The 24,660-nt window shown below is 35.2% G+C and overlaps 1 protein-coding gene across 1 annotated transcript in view; it reads right to left on the minus strand.

Annotated features, from left to right (window-relative positions):
• The window catches only part of WWOX (WW domain containing oxidoreductase), a 1,243,673-nt gene that overhangs the window by 778,945 nt on the left and 440,068 nt on the right, over positions 1–24,660 (minus strand). The window contains exons 7-8 of the mRNA XM_072636411.1: positions 8,211–8,396; positions 1,352–1,616 (exon numbers count right to left, since the gene is read on the minus strand). Coding sequence (XP_072492512.1) covers positions 1,352–1,616; positions 8,211–8,396 — 451 coding nt within the window. The remainder of the gene's footprint in view (positions 1–1,351; positions 1,617–8,210; positions 8,397–24,660) is intronic.

Genomic DNA, 24,660 nt, shown 5'->3' on the forward strand with positions numbered 1-24,660 from the left:
TTCAGGATATGAAATGCTATTACAGTTAAGATATCATAAGAAAATTGCCCCAGAATATGATTACTATATATGAAGATGACAGCAGAGGAAATTTTAATATACATTTCTACCATGTACCCCAAAATATGCAATAGCAACACATTATACAAAACGATGGAGATGTACTATGATACTAAGAATCGAGTGTTCTAGCTATATTGAAATGCTAGCAAACAAAATCAACAAAGACGACTAAAGAAATCCCCTCCTTGATTCATGGCAACACTCACACTGCATTCATGTGAACATTACAATATTTTGGCTATCTCTGCCATTTTCTAGAACTTAAAACATCCTAGAAAATGAGACTAAAAATTAATGGGCCACATTTTGGATATCTTTTAATTCTTATAGGCTTACACAAGATGTATTATCCATAATTCACCCTTTAAAAAAGGAGGATACACTTCATAGCAAGAGAGTGCATGGGCCAAGAAAACAGTCATATGCAATGGTTTTCTTTCTATTACATAAAAGAGAAAAGAAAGGTCAAGAAAAAAATATTTAAAGTACAATTAGGTTTTTGTGTTTAGTTATGAAACTCATACAAAGGAATCAGTTCCACCAGTTGATACAAACGTACTCTGCAATTAGAAACAAATATCTATCTGAATAGATACATATTTCTCTAGGAATCCAAAATGCCTCAACAAAACATTAAAGGGATAGATGTCTGTATTACTGGATTGTCAATTATCTTCAGCAATCTAAGATATACAACCCATCTGTGAATATTGCTGGATATGTATTATTCAGTCATCTAAACGGTTGATGTTTGGCATGCATAGTAAGCAAAATACCTTTCTGGCCAATGAAGAATTCTCTAGGAAAGGTTTATGCCCCTTAAAAGAAGAGTTTAGAAAAGCAAATACGGTTTCCCAAGTAGAGTAAAGGAATCACACTCAATGATATTTTGACAAACAAAATCTATGTTTTTTTCATATCAACACAAAACACAAAATCATCATGTCCTATGCATCAAATCAGATTTACAGAATGTCTGAATAAGCCATATATCAATTAAAGAGGGATATTATATAATTTCTACTAAAATATCAAACTACACTTCTTTCAAATTTAAAGCCCATATATTGCAAGCCAACAAGGTTTAATCTGAAATATATCTAAATATGTTTCCAGATCCTATCCTACTGCAATCATATGCCACACAGTGTGATTTCTGTTAAAGTTATATTTATCATTAGGAGATGCAAAAGGTCATTGAAAAATATACACATCAGGATTTCTGTTGCTTCATGGTCATGATGTTAAAACTGACAATGTACAGTAACAATGCAAGTTGGTCACTTACCATGGATTTGGTGAAAGGTCGGGCCAAGGTAAATAGCAGGGTATACACCCACCAGTTGTGATGAATGGATGAGTACATCATATTTCCAGGATGCACAGCATTAGATGTGACTCCATGGGGAGACAAACGGCGGTGAAGCTCATTAGAGAAGAGTATATTGCAGAGCTTGGAACGGTTATATGCTAGCATGGCCCAGTACTCTTCCTTAGATGGAGAAAGCAGGCTCAAATCAAGTTTGCCTGAGGAATCATTAATATCAGTAAACCTAAAAAAAAAAGAAAGATAATTTAAACCACAAACAAGACTGACTTCCTTATGATTTCATTTTGACAGAAGCAGCATAGACTTTTTGAAACCCATGTTAAAACACATGTGGACACTGGTCAACTAGAAAAGTGAAAGTGATGTGTATGTTCTCAATCTCAATCATGAGATCAGAGAGTGGTATTTAATTTTGGGGGGGAAATGCACTTTAAGGGAGGGGAACTTTTTTTTTTTTTTAAAGAAAGTCCTTATTGTGTATGAAAATGTAGCACAAAAATTAAAATAAAAGTTACTCAAATGGATGGGAAAGTGTCATGGTGTAATAGGAAGAGCTAAAAGATTACACCAAACCACGATGTGATGGGAAGAAGTTAGGGACAAAACCAAGGGTGTGTTGGCGGAGACTCAGTCTGGCTCCAGATGAGTGGGGTGTAAGGTGAATGCTGAATTTTCATTATGAGCATTCATATCTTAGAAACTGACAAACACTACAGGACTTTATTGTATAGTTGGCTGTCAAGAATTAAGAAAATCATTGAGAAAATGTTAATAATACCGATTAAATTTAAAAGTATGTTGTGAATTTTCAGAGTCAGTTATTAAATATATACTAGTATACTTCTGCAAAAGACATTGGCTGTAGTCCTAATTTTTTTCATTTACCAGCTATTTGATTAAGAGTAAATCAATTCACCAATTTGAGGTTCATTTTCCTCCTCTTACAAATGATGATAGCACTATGTGCCATGCCTTCTTTTCAGAGAAACTAGGATTTAGAGCTGGAAGAGACCTTCAAGATCACCAGATGATGAGGCCCAAAAAAATTACATGATTGGCCCAAGGTCATAAAGACGGAAAACATCAATCTAGATTAAAACTCGGCCCTCCAACTTTGAACCTATCATTCTTTCCATAGTATTACGCAATAAGCTCACAGAATTGTCAGATAAACTTTGTAAATTGTAATGTTCTGAAGATATTGTAACCATTGTTACTCTTGTGATAAAAAAAATCCCACAAACCTGAATCTCCATCAAAATAATTTAAACTGAAAAAACCAACCCATTCACATCCAAAGATCTAACAGACTCTTCATAACTGATCATTTGTATATAGAGTCATCTTTAACATGTTCAAGGCAATTTTTTCAAACCACGAATAAGAAGTTCAAGAATAATTAAATTAAACGAAAAAGAATACTAAATGAGTGTACTTTTGGAAAGTGAAAGATATCACATTCCTAACCTTTGACTGGGTTACATTGGATTATTTTATCCAGGACTAGAGCACTGTATATTTTAGTTTGAGCATCCAAGTAAATAGAGATGAGTCTTGCTTCCTTGTAGACTCTTTTTGAGATTAAAAATTAATGATTATAAAGGGGTTAGACCCTTGGTAACTTGCCATCAATAGTCTTATGCATTTAAAAGGTAAATGTAAACAAAGCCCAAATGAGTTCTGGCAGAGTGTAATGTTCTGAAGTACCCCCATGGCAGGATGGGACACAAATCAAAGTAACTAGCTGATGGTTTATAATTGGGTCTGACAGAGTCATTAAACACCAGCTGTTTGTTTCTTTTCTCCCCCCCCCCCCCCCCACCTTTAATAACAACAAAGTACAGAAGGTCCTAAAGAAATTTACACTAACAAAATGAATTTCTGGGATGGTCTAGAATCTGTTAAGATCTCCTTCCAATTTGGCTTCATAAAATTAAATATGCCTTTGCATAGCACAGTAAGAACATTTTTACTTTATGCCCAAATATCTTTCAGAACACTGTTCCTGAAATCCAAAACAAAAGATAAAATGAATATGATAACATTATTTTCCTAGGACACAGGCATTTTGGAAGATGAAGATGCCAGATTATGGCAGATGAAGAATGAGTTTATCTGAAGCTCACAATAAGCATATTTTAGAATCTAGTTCAAGAAATCTTCAATGATATGAAATAACCTGGCACCTCTGCAAGAAGGAAAGGTCAGAATCAGAAACTTCATCAGCTCTCCAAACCATCAAGAGTTCTGTTTAACGTATCTTATTATTATTATTAAACATACCACCTTTGCCAAGCATTGTGTTAGCCCCTGAGGGGTAGCCAAATAAACATGAAAGAGCCCCTGAACTCAAAGAACTTTCATTCTAGTGAATTAATTGACAACTCTTTGGCTTTCTAATTCCATGTCCAAAATCTTTAGGAAACAATTGTACTTCTTTACTTAGTCACCCAAAGATAGGATCCTAACCGAATAAAGTCAAACTATCTATTCTACCTAAGCATATCCAAGGACTAAAAAGAACACAAAAGAGTCAGAAAATTAAAGTAAATATAGTAAATTATAGTAATAAACATTGGTGTAAAATGACAGAGTGATATAGTTGGTAAGGACCTCAGGCATCATCTAGTCCAACGTCTTCTTTTTATAGATGAGGAAAATGAAATTCAGAGACAATAAGTGATTTGACCAAAATCACAAAGTTAGTGGCAAGAGCTAGGGATTTCTATAGTGCTAGTCAAGAGTTCTGGGAGCATAACAAATTCTGTTTTGCAGGTCTGACAACTTAACTATTGCCTTAGCATTAAGGGGTTAATGCTAAGGAAATCCAAACACAAAACTGCAAAATCAACCATTATTTTATGTCTCCAAGTTCTCCACAGGGCAATGCATTTCCTAATCTCTTCTGACTTCAGACAAATTTCATTACTTTGCTCTCTAAGCACAACTTAAACCCTTCACTTTACTCAGTAAATAGGACAGTGATATGTAAATTCTGTGAAGATGATAAAATCCCTTCCTGCTCCCTCATATGGAAATAAAAGTTTAATAATGACATAACAAAGCATGATTCACCCGATCTAGGCCTTGTCCAAATGATCCTATGCTGAAGGTGGTAAAAATACAAGCTAACAAATGCCTCTCTAGCTCTCAGTATGCTCAAGTGCATTCCTCTTATCTTACGAGCAGTTTTCTTATTTATGACCTACTCATCTCTTATCACTATAACTTTGGGCAAGTCACTTATACTCTTAACCATTTTCTCAACTAGAAAAAGATGTCCCTGGACTAGATGATCTCTTTCCAGATCCATATACTATGACCCTCTATCTTCAAACATCCATATAAATGACAACCACTAAATAAGGTATGATGTGGTATAGTGGAAAACATTCTAAACTTCGAACAAGAGGTGGGCTTCATGGCCTCTAATATTTGTTCTTATATTATTATAACCTCTTCAGCCTGGAAAATCATTTCCACCCTAGAATTTAGCCCTCAGAAATACCCTCCCTCTCTGACTGGATGGTCCTTTCCAAGACCTCCATTGAAGGAGGTGCCCAGATCTGTCATGTCCTCATTTCTCTGGAGGATGTTGCACTCCAGGACTTTCTGTATCATATTCCTCATGTAGAATGCTCCCACCCTTTCAGCTTCCTGGAGTAAGAGGAACAAAGGGAGAAGCAGTTTTTCTATGTCTGCAACAAAAATCAGGCTTCCACAAACCTTGCAGTTCCAAAGCTGATAGAGCAACGAGGCAAGGACTATATGTTATCTATATCTCTTTACCAAGCTAAAAATTAAAAAATATCTATAGAACCACAATAATTCTAGCCTCCAACCTAGATGGTCACACAAAGTTCTCTGATCTTGAGTAAATGGTTAAATCTAATTTTAGACAAGACATTATTTTATTTCTATTTCATTGTCCTATGTGCAACATTCCTTTTGTCATCATAGCCTTCTAATGCATCAGAATAAATAATTGGGTTGGATTCTAGGTGGACAAAAGCAAGTCTATTCAAGTGACAGTGCTAAATTTGTCTCTAAATTCTGTGTGTCTGTGTGTGTCTGTGTGTCTGTGTGTCTTTCTTAGCATGGCTACAGCTAGCTGTCACACAAATTTTCAGCCAGTGTTATTTTCCATTCTATTTTGTTATCTAAAAATTTTTCACAAGGAAGTAAGCCTCTCATTTTAATATAAAGTCCTTAAGATATTCAGGAACTCAATCCACTTGCACTGATGCCTGAGAAGTCACTAAAATATAGTGAACAACTTGGGAAGACTAATAAATATTTTGCCTAGGGGCAGTCGAGTATAATATTTTCTGCAAACATAGGACTTTATTTTTCCCCTAACAGGGGGTCTTGACTCCAAGGAAGAGATACAGCCAAGGTTTATATAGGTAATTAGATATCAGCACTTCCATTTTACAACATAGTTTAAGGCTCTGAGTTCTCTAGTCATTGAATAAGTACTTTCACAGAATCAGACTCTGTGTGTATACTTGTTCTTGATATCTGGAGAGGTGGGAGGAGGGAGAAGGGAAGAGAGAGAGAGAGAGAGAGAGAGAGAGAATTTAACAGACTAACTTTTTTTCAAAGTGCATAAATATTGAGCCTAATGACCTTAACTGAGTCACTGTCAAAACATCAGTCAAAATGAAACTAGTAAAGATGGTGTCCTAGGAATAATGCCACAAATGCTATAAATGGACAATCAGCTAAACACAGTTGCAACCGATTCTGTGACATCATGATGGAGTTTAATAATAATGCCTTAGAAAATGCCCTGGCCTAAAAATCTTAAATTGAAGTTTTAGCTTGGCTATTTCAGCTATAAACATTATAGGACCACTGGCAAGTGACCATATCATTCTGAGTTTCAGATTCTCCATCCTTAAAATGAGGGTAAAAATAATGACACTTCCCACCTTACAGGTAAAACCCCAAAGCACTACAGAAGATGTAAACTCCTGAGATTATACACTAATAATGGCATCATTACCAAAGTCCATGGATCAGGGCAATGTTAAGCACGCTGGTATATAGCAACAGGGGAAAACAGAAATCAAAATGGTTAATTGATATCAGTCCTTTTATGGAGGTGTTTCTGACCACATATTCCTTCCACAAATACTAGCTGAGCTAATTTGTAAACCAAGGATAATTCTCCAAGTTCCTCAGCTGTAAGAAATTAAGATTTGGATCTCTAAGGTAGGAAAGAAGGAGATACGTTAGAGTTAAAAGAACAAAGATGTCGTGTGACATACCATTTGAGATACAAATTTACAAAGGGAAGCAAGCAGCTGACAATTCAACATAATCTCCCATTAAATAACAGCTCATTTAAACATATCCCATTGTGCCCTACACATCTGGCAAGTGATTGGAGTTGGCAGATTTATTTCCAGAGCTATCTGGCCTGCCCCACAGTAGCCTCCCTCATTTTGGAGCAAGGCTATTCTACTTTCTTTAACAAACCTGGTGTGATTCACAAAGATAAGGATGTACAGATTTTGTTACCACCTAATTATTAGATGTTTCATGTCTTTTAACATGAGGGAGGATTATTACCAGCATTTTCTCCCACTTCTTTCATTTCAGCCATCATAAATTTTAAATGGCAAAAGTAAATCTAGCTGCAATATGTCATTTATACCCTAAGCCCCTGTGTTTGGAAGTGATAAAGGTTTCAGTCTAACCCTTGGCTGGTCTCTCTCTTCCAAGTCCCAAGGGTTACATTTTATGGAAACATGATTAAAAAAATAAGCTTCATTCTGGGTCACTAAAACATTTCAGGACTTAAGAAAGAAGGAGGCGGGGGTTGGAGAGAGAGAACTGGAACAATTTTTTCCCCAGTTGTTCTACTCAAGGTAAAATCTTTTAGCCACTGGGAAAATGTGAAACAGAACTCTCCCAAGTATTTATTAAATTGAACTTCACCTGTTATGCAATCCAAGAAACAAACATGTTGAAATTACGATGAAATTTTCAAGCGCCTTTTTTAGTTCACTGCATATTCTGTTAATGGTAATAGGAAAGAAGTGCCATCTGATGTTTTAATTGAAATTTTAACCAAAAGAGGCATGGCCAGATTTCTAATATGTTCTAACTACAGTACTTCCCTTTCTACAATTACACAGCTAATGTCTGCATTGAATCCCCTAATTTCTCATTATAAAACAATTGGATTTCATCTAGCAGTATTTAATTGCATTGTTTTTCCTGCTAGAATAACTGCACATTCTTCTTGGTAGGATGTTGAAGTTGTTGAATGACAAATCAATAAAGGTCATGCCATTCAGATTTAATCAATTATTATTCAATCTCTAAGCAAAATCAATGAGGAACCTGAAATGTAGTAAAAAAAACAAACAAACAAAAAAGTCAACAAACAAACAAACAAAAAAATTGAATTCCTACAAACTTTGGTCAAGACAAAAAGAGGGAAAAATTGAAATATGTGTTAAAGGTCCCTAAATTAAGGTCCACTAAAAACAATGCGTCATTATTGTGCAAAAGTGAACCTGGGTCCCAGAGGTGATTCCAGAGTAGCAGAAGACATGACAGGCTCTACTATGCTGGAAACACTTGTATTTAATAAGTCATGCAGGGCTTCAATCAATATCAAAGGAGAATCCTCAGAACAAAAATTTAAGGCTCTTGTAGAAGCAAGGAAGTTGAAGAGCATTTGGGCATCTGCACATGCTTTCCATAGCTAAAGAAAATCAACCCCGCTGTGTGGAAGGAAAAATACACAACGTCTGTCAATTCAAATAGAGGTGAAACTGAACATGGACTAAACAAAACCTACCGATGAGATTCCGAAGAGACAACAACAACGCGAGCTGGGGCCGAGCGACACAGCAGGTCCTGAAGGAGCTGGACAAGATAAAAATGTCCCAGATGATTCACCTGAAAGGTGGTCTCAAGGTGGTCTTTTGTGAGGCTCCAGGGTAGGGCAAAGACAGCAGCATTACAGACCAACACGTGTAGAAACCTGAAAAATAAGAGAGTGGACACTATTGATGTTGGGTATGGGGCGAAAATGGGTGTGAGGAGAAGACATAGACCTGAGTATTTGTCACTGAATTAGTTATATTGTAATCACTATTATCTATAGAAAGGGAGTGAATTCTTAACCACTGGACCACACAAAGGAATAACCAAAAAAGGCATTTACAATAGACGGTGATAGGTATTGAATCTGTGATTTCAATGTTTAGAGAACTTAAAAGTGAGAAAACTTCATCTATTCATTCAGTTTAGCACCTCCTCGGCAACTTAGAAAGTTTCCATTTCTGTTTTTAACTCTGTGTTTCCACTTCCAAACATATACTCCAATGGGGTCAATGACAAAAAATGGGGAAGGAGCAGTCCTATAGATATGATGGGAGATAGAACCTCTGAATCAAAAGCTACCTGAGTGCCACCGAGTTCAGTTCACAACTAAAGCAAGACTTACAGAATCTCAGGGATGAAGAGGACCTCAGAGGTCATATGGTTCATCCCTTATTTGAAGAACTTTTTCTACATCCTAACAGATAAGTTACTTTGTTTAAAGACCTCACATGGCATACTTTCAAATAAGGAGAAGGTATTTTGTCCTCTAAAGGCATTTGTTTTAAAAGATAAGGTTAAAATCTACATTAAAAGAGTAAAGCATTCTGGAATTTAGGTAATATGTGCTAGAAAAGAAAAGTGAAATAGATATTTAGATGTTTCCTATGCAATTAATGAATAGTCTTCTCATTCTTTCCTTCATTACACTATTTGTTTTTATGGAAACTTCTTATATATCTGTTGAAATACAATGTCCTTTCCAGGCATCAAAGATTTAGACTTTCAGATGTTTAAAGAGAATAAAAGAATTACTTATTCAAAATGCAAATCTCACGGCCATGCGGTTATATGGGTTGTGTTGAAACTGTCTCCTAAGGCTTAATCTGCTTTCTTAAAAATAGTACCTTCCTAAAGACTTAAAATGGAAACAATTTTGAATATTCTTCAAAGTCTTCTTCAAATTCTTCAAATATGGTACCATTAAAAGGGAAAGTAAATAAGAAACTGGTATAAGCTTATAAAGATAAGCTTATCCAAAGTAACATTACTAATTGACTCTGTGTAGTTCTACATCAGACAAAATAATGTTAAAGTGGACAGTTCCAGTGGAATGTTTATATACACTCAATATACAATGATTGTCAGGGGACTATTATTGGGGGAATTAATGCTTCTGGGGCTCAATCTCTAGTTCAGATAATTGGGGACCAAGTGATTTGAGTATTGCCTGATATGCCAAATGACATGAAAACTGGGGGACAAGACATGAAGGGGTAGATTGTGTCCCTGAATGTAAGAGGGACAGCTGCCTTAAGGATGTTATCCTGACTATGGTAACTAGTGAAATAGGAAGAGCTATGAAAGCAGCCCTTGAGTGTATGTAACTGAGTCAAGAATCAGTGAGGGAACAGAGATCAGGGAGGGGTGGTTTTGAGAATGATAGTGAGGAAGGAATGTATAACAAAAGAGAGTGATGTGATCAGACTGAAGCTATGCATCTATGGAAGTAGTATATGAGTATTTCTGAATTCAGATGCAAAAATAGGTTCCAAGGTATAGACCCACAGATGAGATAGATTTAACCACTAGGTAGAACCTTAGCTAGCCAATAAGATTGTATGTAAGTTGGATTCCAGTGTTCTCCCCATGGAACATTTACAGCATTTTTAGAAGAATGAGAGAAGTCTAAAATGATGCTACATGTGAATGGTACAAATGTCTCTGCATCAGTATAGCAAGTGTATGGCACTGGGGAATAAGAAAAAGATAGCACATGTGAACCCGGAGCCCTACAGGGTGATTAAAAGGGATGAGAATGGGTAAGTAGGCCCATAAAACAAGATCACAGTCAGATCTACATGTAATATATGTGATATTACTGAGAAATTACATGGGGTAGAATAATAATAATAAATAACATTTAAATAATGATTTAAGCTTTGCAAAATACTTTACACAGAAGGATTTGATTTGATTTGATTCTCACAAAAATACTGTGAGGTCAGCACTAGACCTATTATTATACACATTTCTACAAGCTATTCCTATGTACACTAAACCCAAAACTACTTGTGAATAAGATACTCTCAGATTTAAATTCATAACTGGGCCCACCTAAGAAGGTACTCATGGATGCATCTCTCTACAGAATCTCAAAATACGGTCATTGCCACCTACCTCTTTGGTGCAGTCTGAGTACCTACATTCTCAGGCAGCTGATAGGACGGGAAATTGATGCACAAAACATTCCTAGAGACATTGGATAATACAAATATTGTCTTGGTGGAAAAGCTACTCAAATAATGTGATTTCTCTGGAATTGCACAGATAGGGCACAAAAAAAGAGAGTGCCTAACTCTCTGGGTCTACTTTCGGTCCATGCAATCACCATAGAAGGGTCAGTAGAGTTAATGCCAGCTCTCACAGATTTAAGAAGATGCCTAGAGGCAGGATCAGAGTAGGAGAGACAAAGCTCTCGTTAGGAATTTGGACAGAAGTTACTACCTTTTTGCTCACACAGTTAAATTGCCTGAACCTCCTGACTGTGCTAGCAGCTATGCAGAAGTAATCTATTTGTAATTAGGAGTTCACATTCCTAGAAGAGCAGGAACATGTAAAAACACTTGAAAAATAAGAGAAGAATGAGTAAAATAATATCGCTTATACTGATTGTGGTAGTGGTGGGTTTTTTTTTCTGTGCTTGTCTATGCAATATGATTTTTCACTTTTCCTATTTTATTTTGTATTGTTCCCTTTTATTCACTCTCAGTTTTGGTTAGATTGGCCTGCTGAGTTGTTTCCTCTTCCATGAGAAGAATGTTTTTTCTTTCCCCCTCTGCCTCAAGACTTCCTTCAAGATGCAACTCAAATACCACCTTAAGCAAGAGGCTTTCCTAATCCCTGCCGCCCACCTCCCCACAGATCGCAGATTCCAGAGCCTTACTCTCTAAGGTCATTTTGCATATACCTTGTATGCATCTTTTTTTAAATTTATTTACATGCTATCTTCCCCATTACAATATAAGCTTCTTGAGGGCAGAATTCTTTTTCTTTCTCTATATTCCCAATAGGTTTAGCACATCACTTGGCACAAAGCAAAGCACTTAAAAAATTTGTTGATTAGTGGAAAAGAATAAATTTCTTAGAAGCTGATTCCTGCAGTGCTCATTTAGAAGTGGCTTTAACAAAAGTTTGGGGGGAAAATAAAGTCCTACAGAGAAAACAATAATGTTTCTGACTATTACCTGTCATTATGGCCCAAAGGTGTATCCAGAACACACAGAGCATGAAACAAAATAATATGAAGCAAGAGGCCAAAGCCCAACAACAGAAAGCCCAGGATGACCCTGGAATCTGTCCTTTCTCTCCAAATTCTTATATCCACCATTAATGTTAACTGTATAACCCCAGAGGCAAAATATGCTTCGTCTACCTAAAAGCTGTCACCCTCATCCATTAAAAACAGGAGACAAGAATAGGAAATATATAATGCCTGCCTTCTTTTAATTGTGAAGCCACTTAATTGGCTTGTACTTTGGCCTCATTTTAATGAAGATTTATTATTCTAATGGTGTTTTTGGTAAGTTTTTTACTAAAAGCCATCACAATTTGAAAGGCTTGATGATTACGAGTATTTACAAAATATCAAAAGGGATTTCAAACTACAAAGGCAAGTTGAACATAAAAATAATATAATTTCAAATCAAATGCCATTAATCAGCATATTTTCATGATTTATTAGCATTCTCTCCCCTGGCCTTCCTTGGTTTTCAATTTTTAAAATACTTTATCAAGTACTTTACTTTAAACAACAATTTGAAACAATTTAACATATATTATATATTAATATATATCAATATATATAATATATGTATGATATATAACATATATTATATATATAACATATTTAACATATATTATACTTCTATATCTGTAGCAGCTTTTTTCTTACTCCCTTTGACTATCTGTGTCTGAAGATGATAAGTTTAGAGCTGGAAAGGTCTTTAGAGATAATTAAATTCAACCTCTTTGTTTCATATATGACAATAAGGAGGGCCAGGGAATCAGTGACTTTCCCAAAGTCACCTTTTACCATTCTCTCTTTCTCCATCTCAGTATTTGTGTGTCAATTGTTTTCTTTTTATATGGTCACTGCTTCTGCGTGGACAATTCTAGTTCTAATTCTTCTGCACTTAATTCACTTTCCATTACAAAAATCTCTTCAGGTGTCTCTATTTATGAAATATTTACAATTTTCAACATTCACAAATGCCCTACTTCAAACCCTGGGTCCTTCAGTGCTAAGCTAGCAGAGTATGAAATGTGGCAGGCTCTCTACCATGCTGATAAAATTTCTAGCGAGGTCTTGGCAATAGACCCATTGGGCTGTGCAAGACCCAGACTGACTAAATACAAAGAGGTTCATCATCAAATAATGAATTATTAGACCATGATAATCTATGAAATAAAGAAAAGTGTAAATTAACCATCGATCTTCTGCAATTTCCTTGTCCTTTTCTAATAACTGTAGAAGGGAGTATATTAAGAATGATAAATATTAATATTCTAAAGTTACAATATTTGCTCCCCAAAATCAACATGTTGACATGCCATTAGAGGAACTGAATCACACTAATACTGACATTCTGCCTACAAATTAAATCATAAAAGGTAAAGAATGTGCAATGAAATGGAAGATTTGCAGAAGTTCTCTATGGAGAGACAGACAAGTCAGCAGAGTTGGTTTCATCATGAGTTCAAAGGAACAAAGAAACACTTCATGGAACACCTCATCTCTTCTCCTTGCAGTGCTTATTATAAGTGTAAAAAAAAAAAGACAACCATGAAATAAATACTATTCGGTCAATATGTGTTATATGGGAGATATATATAGGATAGAGAAATTTCAGGAAGAAATTTTTTACAAACCTTTCAAATTTAGTACATATTTTTATAGTCAGATACTTTAGTAAAACACATTGAACTCTTTTTCACTTCTCTAAAACTTAAAATCCCTTGACATCATCCCCTATTCAGTTGCCTTCTCCTAGTCAAGAGCAACTGCTCTACTTTTTCCATTGATCCCATCTCACCCCATCTCCTCTAGTAGATTGCCTCCACAATCATCTCCTCTCTTTCTCTAAAGCTTAAATATCTTCTGATTTATTGATTGACTTCCTACTACCTATAAACATAGCCAGGTACATCTTATCCTTAAAAAAAAAGTCCACTTACTTGAGCCCACCATTCTCTGAAGCTCTCTTACGACAGCACTCTTTTCTTTCACAGTCAAACTCCCAAGAAAAAAGCTGTCTACGTTAATTGCCTCCACTTTTTCTCTTCTTGATTTTCTCTCAACCCTTTGTGATCTGACTTCCATTAGCATTTAACTGAAATAAATTGTTCTCTTTAAAGTTACCTGCTATCTCTCAATTGTCAAATATAATGACCTTCCTTACAGGCTATCTTTGTAGATCCTTCTGTCTGCTACTGCTGTGTGACTGCTGACCACTGTTTCCACCATGATGCTCTCTTCTCTAAGTAATGGATTTTCACAACAGCTCTCTTTCTTGGTTCATATATTTGTTTGTTTCTTCTCAGAGACCTTTACTGGATCACTATCAATATCTTGCCCCCCAACCATAAGTATTCCTCAAAGATCTGCCCTAGGCCTTGTTCTCTGTATATTTACTTCCACAGAAAATATATGTGTGTGTGTGTGTGTGTGTGTGTGTGTGTGTGTGTGTATACACACACACACTTTCACAGTGACTTCATCAGTATGCTATGGGTTAAATTTTCATCTCTTCACAGAAAAATGTAGGATCTACATATCAAGCCTTGGAGTTTGTCCTGAGTTCTAATGCCACATCCAAAATAAGTACTGAACAACCTGCCTATCCCACAGATACAACAAACTCAGACAATGAAAACAATTTTCATTATCATTCCTTCAAAACCTAACTTTCTTCTGAACTTCTCTGTTAGGTACCAATGTCCTTTCATCCAAGTAGATGTGCAACCTCAAAGTCATCTTCAACTCCTCATTCTCCCTCACCCATACATATTCAAGTGCTGAGTCCTGTCACTTCTATCAACAAAATAGCTCTTGTGATCAATCTCTGTCCCTCTTTTATAAAACCATCTACTTAACTCACAGACACTTATCACTTCCACTGGTCTCCGAAGTGAGGTCTTGACCCCATGAATGATAATGGTCTGATCAAACAACTGGAGGCTAGGAAGGTGAGTTGCATCTTTTCTACACTATAGTCAATTTGGGGGCCTATCTCTGAAATAATCAATCCTTTTCTAATCTCCCTAGCTGCTAATATATCCCCATACCAAATTACCATTAATTTAAGTTGCACTTGTTTTACATACACTAAATTTGCATTTTATATATACTTAAATGTGGACATGTGGTCCCTGAATATAATTCAAGCTCCTTGAGGACAAGACTGTTTCATTTATGTCTTTGTGTCCCTAGTACATAACAATGCCTACCATATATGGGGGTCTTAAAATCTTTTTTGAATGTCTGACTGATTGAAAAGTTGGCATAAGGGAAGAATGTAGGAAAAGTTGGAAAATATCATTCAAGTTTAAAGAAAAAAACAGGATAAATAAAGCTTTATAGACTTCATAGAAAAATTATGGTTTTATAGTATGAATAGGAGATTTTAAAAAAAACTCAGAAGATGCTAAATATGATGAGTTCCAAACAAATTACAAAAATGAAAATGACTACACCTTAATAAGAAAAAAATGCTTGTAATAAACATTGGAGTAATCTCTAAATTAGCTACATATATGTACAGTTAGAGCATCAACTTCTTTAAACAAAGATGAAAATCAATACCAAATGAATATAAAAGTACAAAAATAAGACATGGCATGTAGTTGCAACAGCTCCAATTTAATCTTTCAATAAACCTATTTACAAGGAAGACCAGGAATTATAATAGTGAAAAATATCAAAATGGATGATTACCAGGTCCTATAAAATTGTAACCAATATAAAGTAGTCAGTATGATGAAGAGGTGTTTAAATAAGACAGAAGCGGCAAAGGGAGAACAATTTTTTTGTTGTTGTGCTAGTCTTAAAAATGAAATGGAAAAGAAGGGAAAAAAGTAATACACTAGTGTTGGGGCTGTAAGCTCAGTTCCATGTGGACAGTCTCGGGCAGGTAAAGGTGAGGACTTCTAAACCTTAGAGTTCTCATGAGGCCCCCCAGGGAGCAGCAGGGAATTGAGGTGTGAGACCGGGCTATCTCGTGCATTTCTGCCTCTTCCCGTGGGAAACGTGCTGGGAGAGAGCATCCCCACCCTCGAGATTGGCCCAGGGTCTGAGCACACTATTGTTGTCTAACAGGCACGGTATTCAGGTGCAAACTATGCGGCGGGAGAGCTTAAGTAGGGTCAGGAAAGCCTGAAGGCACTCTTAGCGCTGAGGGGCCCCTAGAGGACAGAAGGCCCCTCTTCCCTCTCTCCTCTCTTCTTTCTCCCCTCTCTCCCTCTTCCACTTCCACTTCCACTTCCATTCTCTTACTGTAAGATCTTTGCCTCCTGGGGAGATTCCTCTCTCCTCAGGAAGAGTTCCCCCTGCACATGTAACCAAGACCCTGAATAAAGCCTAACCCTTGTTCAACTCTGGAAAGTCTCTTCTCTCATACGTTTATCCAGTTTGGCCAGCCGAAGACCTGCGATAGGTAAGGTAAGACTCGGGTAGCCCTTAGGCCTCTAGGCCTGACACACTAGAATAAAAATAAGAAAGAAGGTACAACACTTGCTATCAAGACAACTGGGATACTCAAGAAATACACACAAACACACACACACACACATATGCATGGAAAAAAGCAGCAGCAGGTATTATATTACATATTACATTACATCCATATCCACATTACATGAATCTTACCATTACTTTAATCAGAAAAATGAGAGTTGCATACAAATATGTATGCACACAAATTCACACTCAGAAAGAGTTTGGTTTAATAATACCTTAAGATCAATAGGGAAACAGGAATAGGAGAAAAAGAATCATTACAAGTAAAATAAATTTCAAGATTGGGTAGTAGACTGTAAAGGTGGGAATAAAAGGAAAGAAAATAAGAACTATTGATAGATTTTGGAGGAAGGACAAGAGAGAAGAAGCAGTGGAATAGAAGCAGATCATTTAATTATACTTTACTAGTATGTATAACATTCTTCCTTTTATTATTAAATTCTTTTTTTAAGGGAAGAGAAGAAAATACCTAAGAGGAAATGATAGGGGCAAATCCAAAATTAATCATCATAACTGTGAATGTATATGGTAAACTCTCTTGTAAAATGGAAGAGGAAAGCAGGGGATTAGAAATATTCTTAAAAACAGAGACTGACATGGAGTTTAAAGGATAAGCTGGAGCAAAATTGATTATGTTTCAGGTGAACTCAGAAAAACATAGATAGCATTAACAAGCTTTGAAAGAGGAACTATAAAAAGAAATATAGTTAAAATACATGAAAATAAAAAATTCATTAAGTTGAAAGGCACCATAGACAATGAAATAATTTCTTCTCTCTCTCTCTCTCTCTCTCTCTCTCTCTCTCTCTCTCTCTCTCTGTCTGTCTCAAATGGCATACACAGCACCTCTGTACATTAATAAAAAGTTATTTAAATTACAGAGAGAAATAGGGAGAAAAATTACAAAGGTATAGAACCTTAATGTGCCCCTTTCAGAAGTAGGCAGATTCAACAAAAAGATAATCAAGAAAGAAATTAAATACTTGAAGAGAATTTTATATATTTATACACAAGTACTCTAACAACTAGTGACTGAGATTTGAAAAGAATATACACATTTATTAATTGTACAAAGCACATACAAAAGCAATACATACGACATAAAAACCCCATCAACAAATGTAGATTAAACACACACTTACTGACCACAGTACGATAAAAATTACTATTAATTAAAAGTCAATGGCAAACCTTGAAAAGAAAAGCAAAGACTAACATGTTGAAAGCAACCAAAATCCCACCACCACCACCCCACACGCAAAATTCCACCCTGTTGAACTGGTAAACTTAGGGGTTTTCTGAACTAATTCAATAGACAATTAATTTTAAAGGAGAGGAAAAAACCAAAAATGCCAATATAAAAAGTGAAAATAGAGAATTCACGAGAAAAAAAGAAAATAAGGGAAATTATTAAAGCCTATATTACCTAATTTTATGCCACCAAAATTGGTAAGTGGAATGAAAACTTATGAGCTAAACTGTGTAAGATGCATATTAAGATTTTTCATATGCACATACACATACAGAGAGGTATGTGTGTGTGTATGTATGTATGTATACATATGCATTATTGTTCTCTGGTTGTTTTCAGTCATGTCTGACTCTTCATGACCTCATTTGGGGTTTTCTTGCCAAAGATGCTGAGGTGGTTTGCCATTCCCTTCTCCAAGAAGGAATGAAGTCTATATGTATATGTATACACATATATATGTATGTATCTATATGCATACATATACACATACATAAACAAACACAGTATGTATATGCACACTCCAATTACAGCCACACACACACACACACACATATGTGTGTATATACACAAAAACAATTAAATCACAGTACATTTAACCATTCATTGTTAAGCATTTTGATTATTTTCCATTTCCCCTCTATTTTTTTCTGACAGAAAAAGAAAAGTAAATTTAAATGACTCTGAAATATTACTTCCCACACATCACATTAGCAAAAATAACCAAAAGTTAAAACACAATATTGTTGAGTTTCTATATGTGCAAACCCATTCAACAATAACTTCTGACATCAAAAATTCCTAGAATCTTTTTTGGAGATAAGGACACCACAAGAATCATAAAGTAAACATACCCTTAGATCTAATAAATCCATTATTGGGCAAATACTCAAAAAAATATAATAAAAATGAATAAGGAAAATAAAAACTCAATTTCTAAAGCACTTTACCTACAATAACTATATGAACTACATAGTGCTAACATTACTATTTCCATTTTATGTAAAAAGTAAAGCTCTGATAGTTAAAATGACTTCTCTAAAATCACACAGCTAATAAGGGAAGAAGTCAGAACTTGAACTCAGAACTCCTGAATGTGAGACTAATATCTTATGACTGCATCATTCTACCACAATTATTTTAATTTCTAAAATTTATTTTAAATTGTTTTAAACAAATATTTAAATTAAATAATATAATTAACTTTATTATGACTATAACACATAATCACAACCACTGCTGGTAGAATTAAGAACTCATAGAATCTTTGTAGCTTGTAGAAGACCACAAAAGAGTCTTACAATACTTAGCAAAAGTTGCCAAAATAATCATATCCTTTGCCTCAATGATTCTACTGCTAGGAATACACTATAACTTTGTTGTTAAAAAAAAAATCTGTTCAAAAATTTACATAATGGCATTAAATATGACTCCAAAACAAAACAAAAACAAACAAAAAATCTAGAAACAACCAATATGTTCAACAATAGAATAGTTAAATAAATTGTGACACACTGATATAATGAAGTACTATAAAATAAATAAAATGAACAATAAAAAGTACAAAGAAAATATGAAGGAACTCTATGAAATAATATAATTGTTTTTAAAAAGTAGAACTAAAAGAAAGGAACACATAACAGCCATGGTAATAAGAGAAAACGTGAATGAGAACGAATAGAACAAGAATATGGATGGGGGCTTAGAAGAGGAAAATGAAAAGTATTGTGATACTTTACGTATTAAAATTCATTTAATCTGAATAATTACTAAGCAAGTCTACGTGTTTATATTGACATTCAGTTTTTTTATAAAAATACCTTACTATACAATTAAAATTTAATATTAATGTTTTATTTGATGTCAGTGTTTCCTGATTTTTTTAATCTCTCAAACACACAGTCCTTTGCTGTAATTGTGTTATCCTTTAGCACAACAGGAAGATACTGAATTAACAAGGTTCATTAATGATGCCCTTTAATGAGAGAAGAAAATCATGGCAAATATGGGCTCATATCCCTTCTTTCTGTACTATCCCAGTTGAGATGAACCAATGTGGTTTTAAAAATGATAACGCTTGGGAAGGTGGATGGCCCTCCTCTAGGAACGGCTTTGTAGATGCCAACAAATGCCTCATGAGCCAAGAAACAGCTGCTCAATGGCAGAACATTTTAGTCACCAAGGACACATTGTCTCACAGAGTCAGTGCAACAACGTGAAAATACCTCAGAATGCAATGACAAGTTTTCCAAAATGCATGATGGCACAAGCTGATATGGTGGCTAGTGCTGTTCTCACAGAATTAAAAGAAAAAATCAGAGAAGTGAAGAGGTCTTTAGAAGGCAGTTAATTCAACTCTAATCTGAATCAAAAATTCCTGCTAAAGCAATCTTGATGAATTATTATCTAATCTTAAACGTTTCCAATTATGAGAAACTCATTGTTGTTCAGTTATGTCTCTTCTTGACCCCACTGACGATGTGGTTCTCTTGGCAAAGGCAGTGAAGTGGTTTGCTTTTTCCTCCTTATGTAGATTAAGACAAACAGAAATTAAATGATTTGCCTAGGGTAACAATGTTAGTAAAGTGTCTAAGTTCGAATTTGAACTCAGGTACCCTTGATTCCAGACCAGTACTCCATCCACTGAGCCATCTAACAGCCTATAAGGAACTCACTGCCTCCCACAGCTATCCATTTCAATTCTGCATACCTCTACCTGTGAGAATGTTCAGCTTAACACTGAGCTTTTTTTTTTTTAACATCTGACTGTGGAACTTTAAATCAAAGTTCTGATTTCTAAAACTGAGGGGTAAAGGTAAAACAAGTCTGAACCCTCTTCTACATGATAATACTTCAAATACATTAAGAAAGTTATCAGGTTCCACTTAAGTTTTCTCTTCTCCAGACCCATCCCCAATGCCTTTAACAAATCCTCAGATAGCATAATAATAATAATAATAATAATAATAATAATAATAATAATAATAGACAATAATAATAGTTTAAGGTTTTCACAGCACTTTAAAAATATTATCTCACTTTATTCTGAAAATAGCCCAGGGAGATATAGAAGTCTATTAAGATCTCCATTTTACAGATGAGGAAACAGAGGCAAACAAAGGTTAAATGACTTGATCAAAGTCACAGAGACAGTATCTGAGGTTAGGTTTATCTCATACTTCCCTGACTCCAGATCCAACATTCTATCCATCATGGAACACAAATGTTCAAGCATCATTCCTAACCTGTTCATTCTATACTTTATCAAGGATCTTCATATAACACAATACCCCAAACTAAACACAATCCACAAGATAGGGCCTGAAGAGGGCAGCGTGGAATGGGAATTAATATTTCTCACTCTGAACACTCTTATTCTATTAAGAATTCTGAGGTCTCATTAACTTTTTTCTTATCAGTCTTGTTGCACTGGTGATTTGTTAACGGTCTTGCAGAGCATGAACAGTCTGTCTACAAAACTTCTATCTACCCAAACTTTTTTTTTGCTCTCCTTGTTATCAATTTAGACCTAGGTGTAGAGTTTCATATTTGCCCATACTAAATTTCAAGTAAATAGATTTGGCCTATCCAACTGGATCTAGAACTTTTCTGGATTCTTTCCCTAGCATCCAATGTATTCCCTAGCATCCAAAGCAAATTTAATTTGCTTATGAATTTGATAATCACGCTATATACCTTCGTCCTCACCAATTCCAAAAACATTGAAGACAACAGGGCCAAGGACAGATTCCTGTGGCATTGTATGAGATAGCTCGTACCAAGTAAGCACTGAGTTTATCACTGAATATTTTGTGGAATCACATCATTCAGTTAGTTTTTTTGTTTGCATTTCTTTTTTTTTTTTTTTTACAAATTATTTTATTTGTTTTCAGTGTTCTACAATCACTTCCATATATCTTAGATTTTTTCCCCTCCATTTTCCTCTTTTCCCCTCTCTCCAAACTCACTCCCTGAGATGGCATGCAATCATATATAGGTTCTACACATATATTCCTATTAAATACATTTTCACCTACGTTGAATAGGAGAATTAAAATGAATGGGAGACATAAAACATAAAACAAAACAAAATATAATACAAAAGAAAATGGTCTACTTCTTTCTGTGATACAATTCCATAGTTCTTTCTCTGGATTTGGAAGGCGTTTTGCCTCAAAAGTCCACTGGGAATTTTTTAGGTGTTTGCACTGCCCTGAAGGACTAGGTCTACTCACTATGGTTGTTGCAGTGTACAAAGTTCTCCTGGATCTGCTCCTTTCACTCAGCATCAGGTCATATAAGTCTTTCCAGGCCTCTCTAAAGTCTTCCTGTTCATCATTTTTTATAGCACAATAGTATTCCATTACATTCACATATCACAACTTTTCAGTCATTCCCCAATTGATGGACATCCCCTTGATTTCCAGTTTTTGGCTACCACAATGAGAGCTGCTATAAATATTTTTGTACATGTGGGACCCTTTCACATTTTTATGATCTCTTTGGGATACAGTCCTAGAAGTGATATTGCTGGGTCAAAAGATATGCGCATTTTTGTAGCCCTCTGGCATAGTTCCAAATTGCTTTCCAGAATGGTTGATCAGCTCACAGCTCCTCCAACAATGAACTGGTGTTCCAACTCTCCCACATCTTCTCCAACATTTATCATCTTCCTGTTTTGCCATGTTAGCCAATCTGATAGGTGGTACCTCAGAGTTGTTTTGATTTTGTGTCTCTCTAATCATTAGTGATTTAGAGCATTTTTTTCATATGACTATAGATAGTTTTAATTTCTTCCTCTGAAAACTGCCAGTTCATATCCTTTGACCATTTAGAAATTGGGGAATGACTTGTTTTCTTGTACGTTTGACTCAGTTCTCTACATATTGTAAAAATGAGGCCTTTATCACAGACACTAGTTGCAAAAATTCTTTCCCAGCTTTCTGCTTCCCTCTTAATCTTGGTTGCATTGGGTTTGTTGGTGCAAAAATTTTTCAACTGAATGTAATAAAAATTATCCATTTTGCACTTCATAATGTTCTCTATCTCTTGTTTGGTCAAAAATTTCTCCATTCTCCATAAATATGACAAATACACTATTCCTTGCTCCCCTAATTTGTTTATAGTATCAATCTTTATACTTAGGTCATGTATCCATTTGGACTTTATTCTTGTGTACTGTGTCAGGCTCTGGTCTATGCCCAGTTTCCACCACACTGTTATCCAGTTTTCCCAGCAATTTTTGTCAAACAGTGAGTTCTTATCCCAGAAACTGGGGTCCTTGGGTTTATCAAACAGTAGATTGCTATATTCATTGAGTACTGCATCTTGAGTACCTAGACTATTCCACTGGTCTACCCCTCTGTTTCTTAGCAAGTACCAAGTGGTTTTAATGACTTGCTTTAGAAAACAACTTGAGATCTGATAGGGCTAGGTTACCTTCCCTAGCATTTCTTTTCATTAGTACCATTGATGTTCTGGATCTTCTGTTCTTCCAGATGAATTTTGGTATTATCTTTCTAGCTCTAGAAAATAATTATCTGGTAGTTTGATTAATATGACACTGAATAAGTAAATTAATTCAGGTAGAATTGTAATTATATTATATTGGCTCAGCCTACCCACAAGCAACTGGTGCTTTTCCACTTACTTAAATCTGGCCTTATTTGTGCGAAAAGTGTTTTGTAATTGTGTTCATATAGTCCATGGGTTTGTTTTGGCAGGTAGACTCCCAGATAGTTTATAGTGTCTACCATAGCTTTAAATGGGATTTCTCTTTCTATCTCTTGCTGTTGGGCTTTGTTAATAATATACAGAAATGCAGATGATTTATCTGGGTTTATTTTGTAACCTGCAACTTTGTTAAAGTTGTTTATTATTTCAAGTAGTTTTTTTTTTTACTTGATTCTCTGGGATTCTCTAAGTATATCATCATATCATCTGCAAAGAGTGATAATTTAGTTTCATCTTTGCCTATTCTAATTCCTTCACTTTCTTTTTCTTCTCTTATTGCTACAACTAACATTTCTAGTACCATACTGAATAACAATGGTGATAATGGACATCCTTGTTTCACCCCTGATCTTACTGGAAATGCATCTAGCTTATCCTCATTGCATATAATGCTTAGTGAAGGTTTCAGGTAGATACTGCTTATTGTTTTAGGAAAGTTCCACTTATTCCTATGTTCTCCAGTGTATTCAATAGGAATGGGTGTTGTATTTTGTCAAAAGCTTTTTCTGTATTTATTGAGAAAAGCATGCGGTTTCTGTTAGCTTTGTTATTGATATGATCAATAGTGCTAATACTTTTCCTAATATTGAACCAGCCCTGATTCAATTAGTTTTGAATTGAACTAACCAAATAGTCAACATCTCATCTTGCCACAAGTAGTCATTCTGGCCACAAGAATGCATAATAGACATATAGCAGGATGAAGGATGACCTAGAAATGAGTGAAAGCAAAAGTAGGGAGATCTGGAATCACAAAGATAAGAGCTATATGTTGGCAACACTGGAACGAGCTTTAGATCAATAGACATAGAATATGAGAACTGGAAGAACCTAGTGTTTGGGTTTGAGACTACAGGAGAAAGGCAAAAGATGCTACTCAGTGTTTAGAGAGGATTTACACAATCAGCTTATGTTCAAAGACCTTCTGATTGATCTTCCAGATTCCATCTGTGTACTGAGCCCTGAATGACTTTATATGACTTTTAGTCAACCTGATTTTTAAAAAACGAGGAAGGAAAACCAAAATGCTAAAATGCAAAAGGAACAAAGTGAAATCACAACAAACCCAGAATAAACATAATCATCAGAAACTGACACATACAATAGTTAAATGCCAACAAAACTGAGAATTCAAAAGAAAGGGAGGATTATATACAAAAATACAAAATGTCAAAATTGACAAAACACCAGATTATTTACATAATTCACTATCAGTAAAAGAAATAGAACTAGGTGGAAATAAGTTATGTAGGGAGAGGAGGAATAATCCATAGTCCAAAAGGATTTACAAGAGCATTTTATCAAAATTTATATAGTTCACCCATATTATAAAAAAATTCTCAAAATCTGAGAAAGAAAGCAGGTTATCAAACTTCTTGTATGTTGGAAAGTTAGTTCTAATACCTAATTTGGGGTAGAATAAAA

The sequence above is a fragment of the Notamacropus eugenii genome, chromosome 1 (genome assembly GCF_028372415.1).
Source record: "Notamacropus eugenii isolate mMacEug1 chromosome 1, mMacEug1.pri_v2, whole genome shotgun sequence".
NCBI lineage: Eukaryota > Metazoa > Chordata > Mammalia > Diprotodontia > Macropodidae > Notamacropus > Notamacropus eugenii.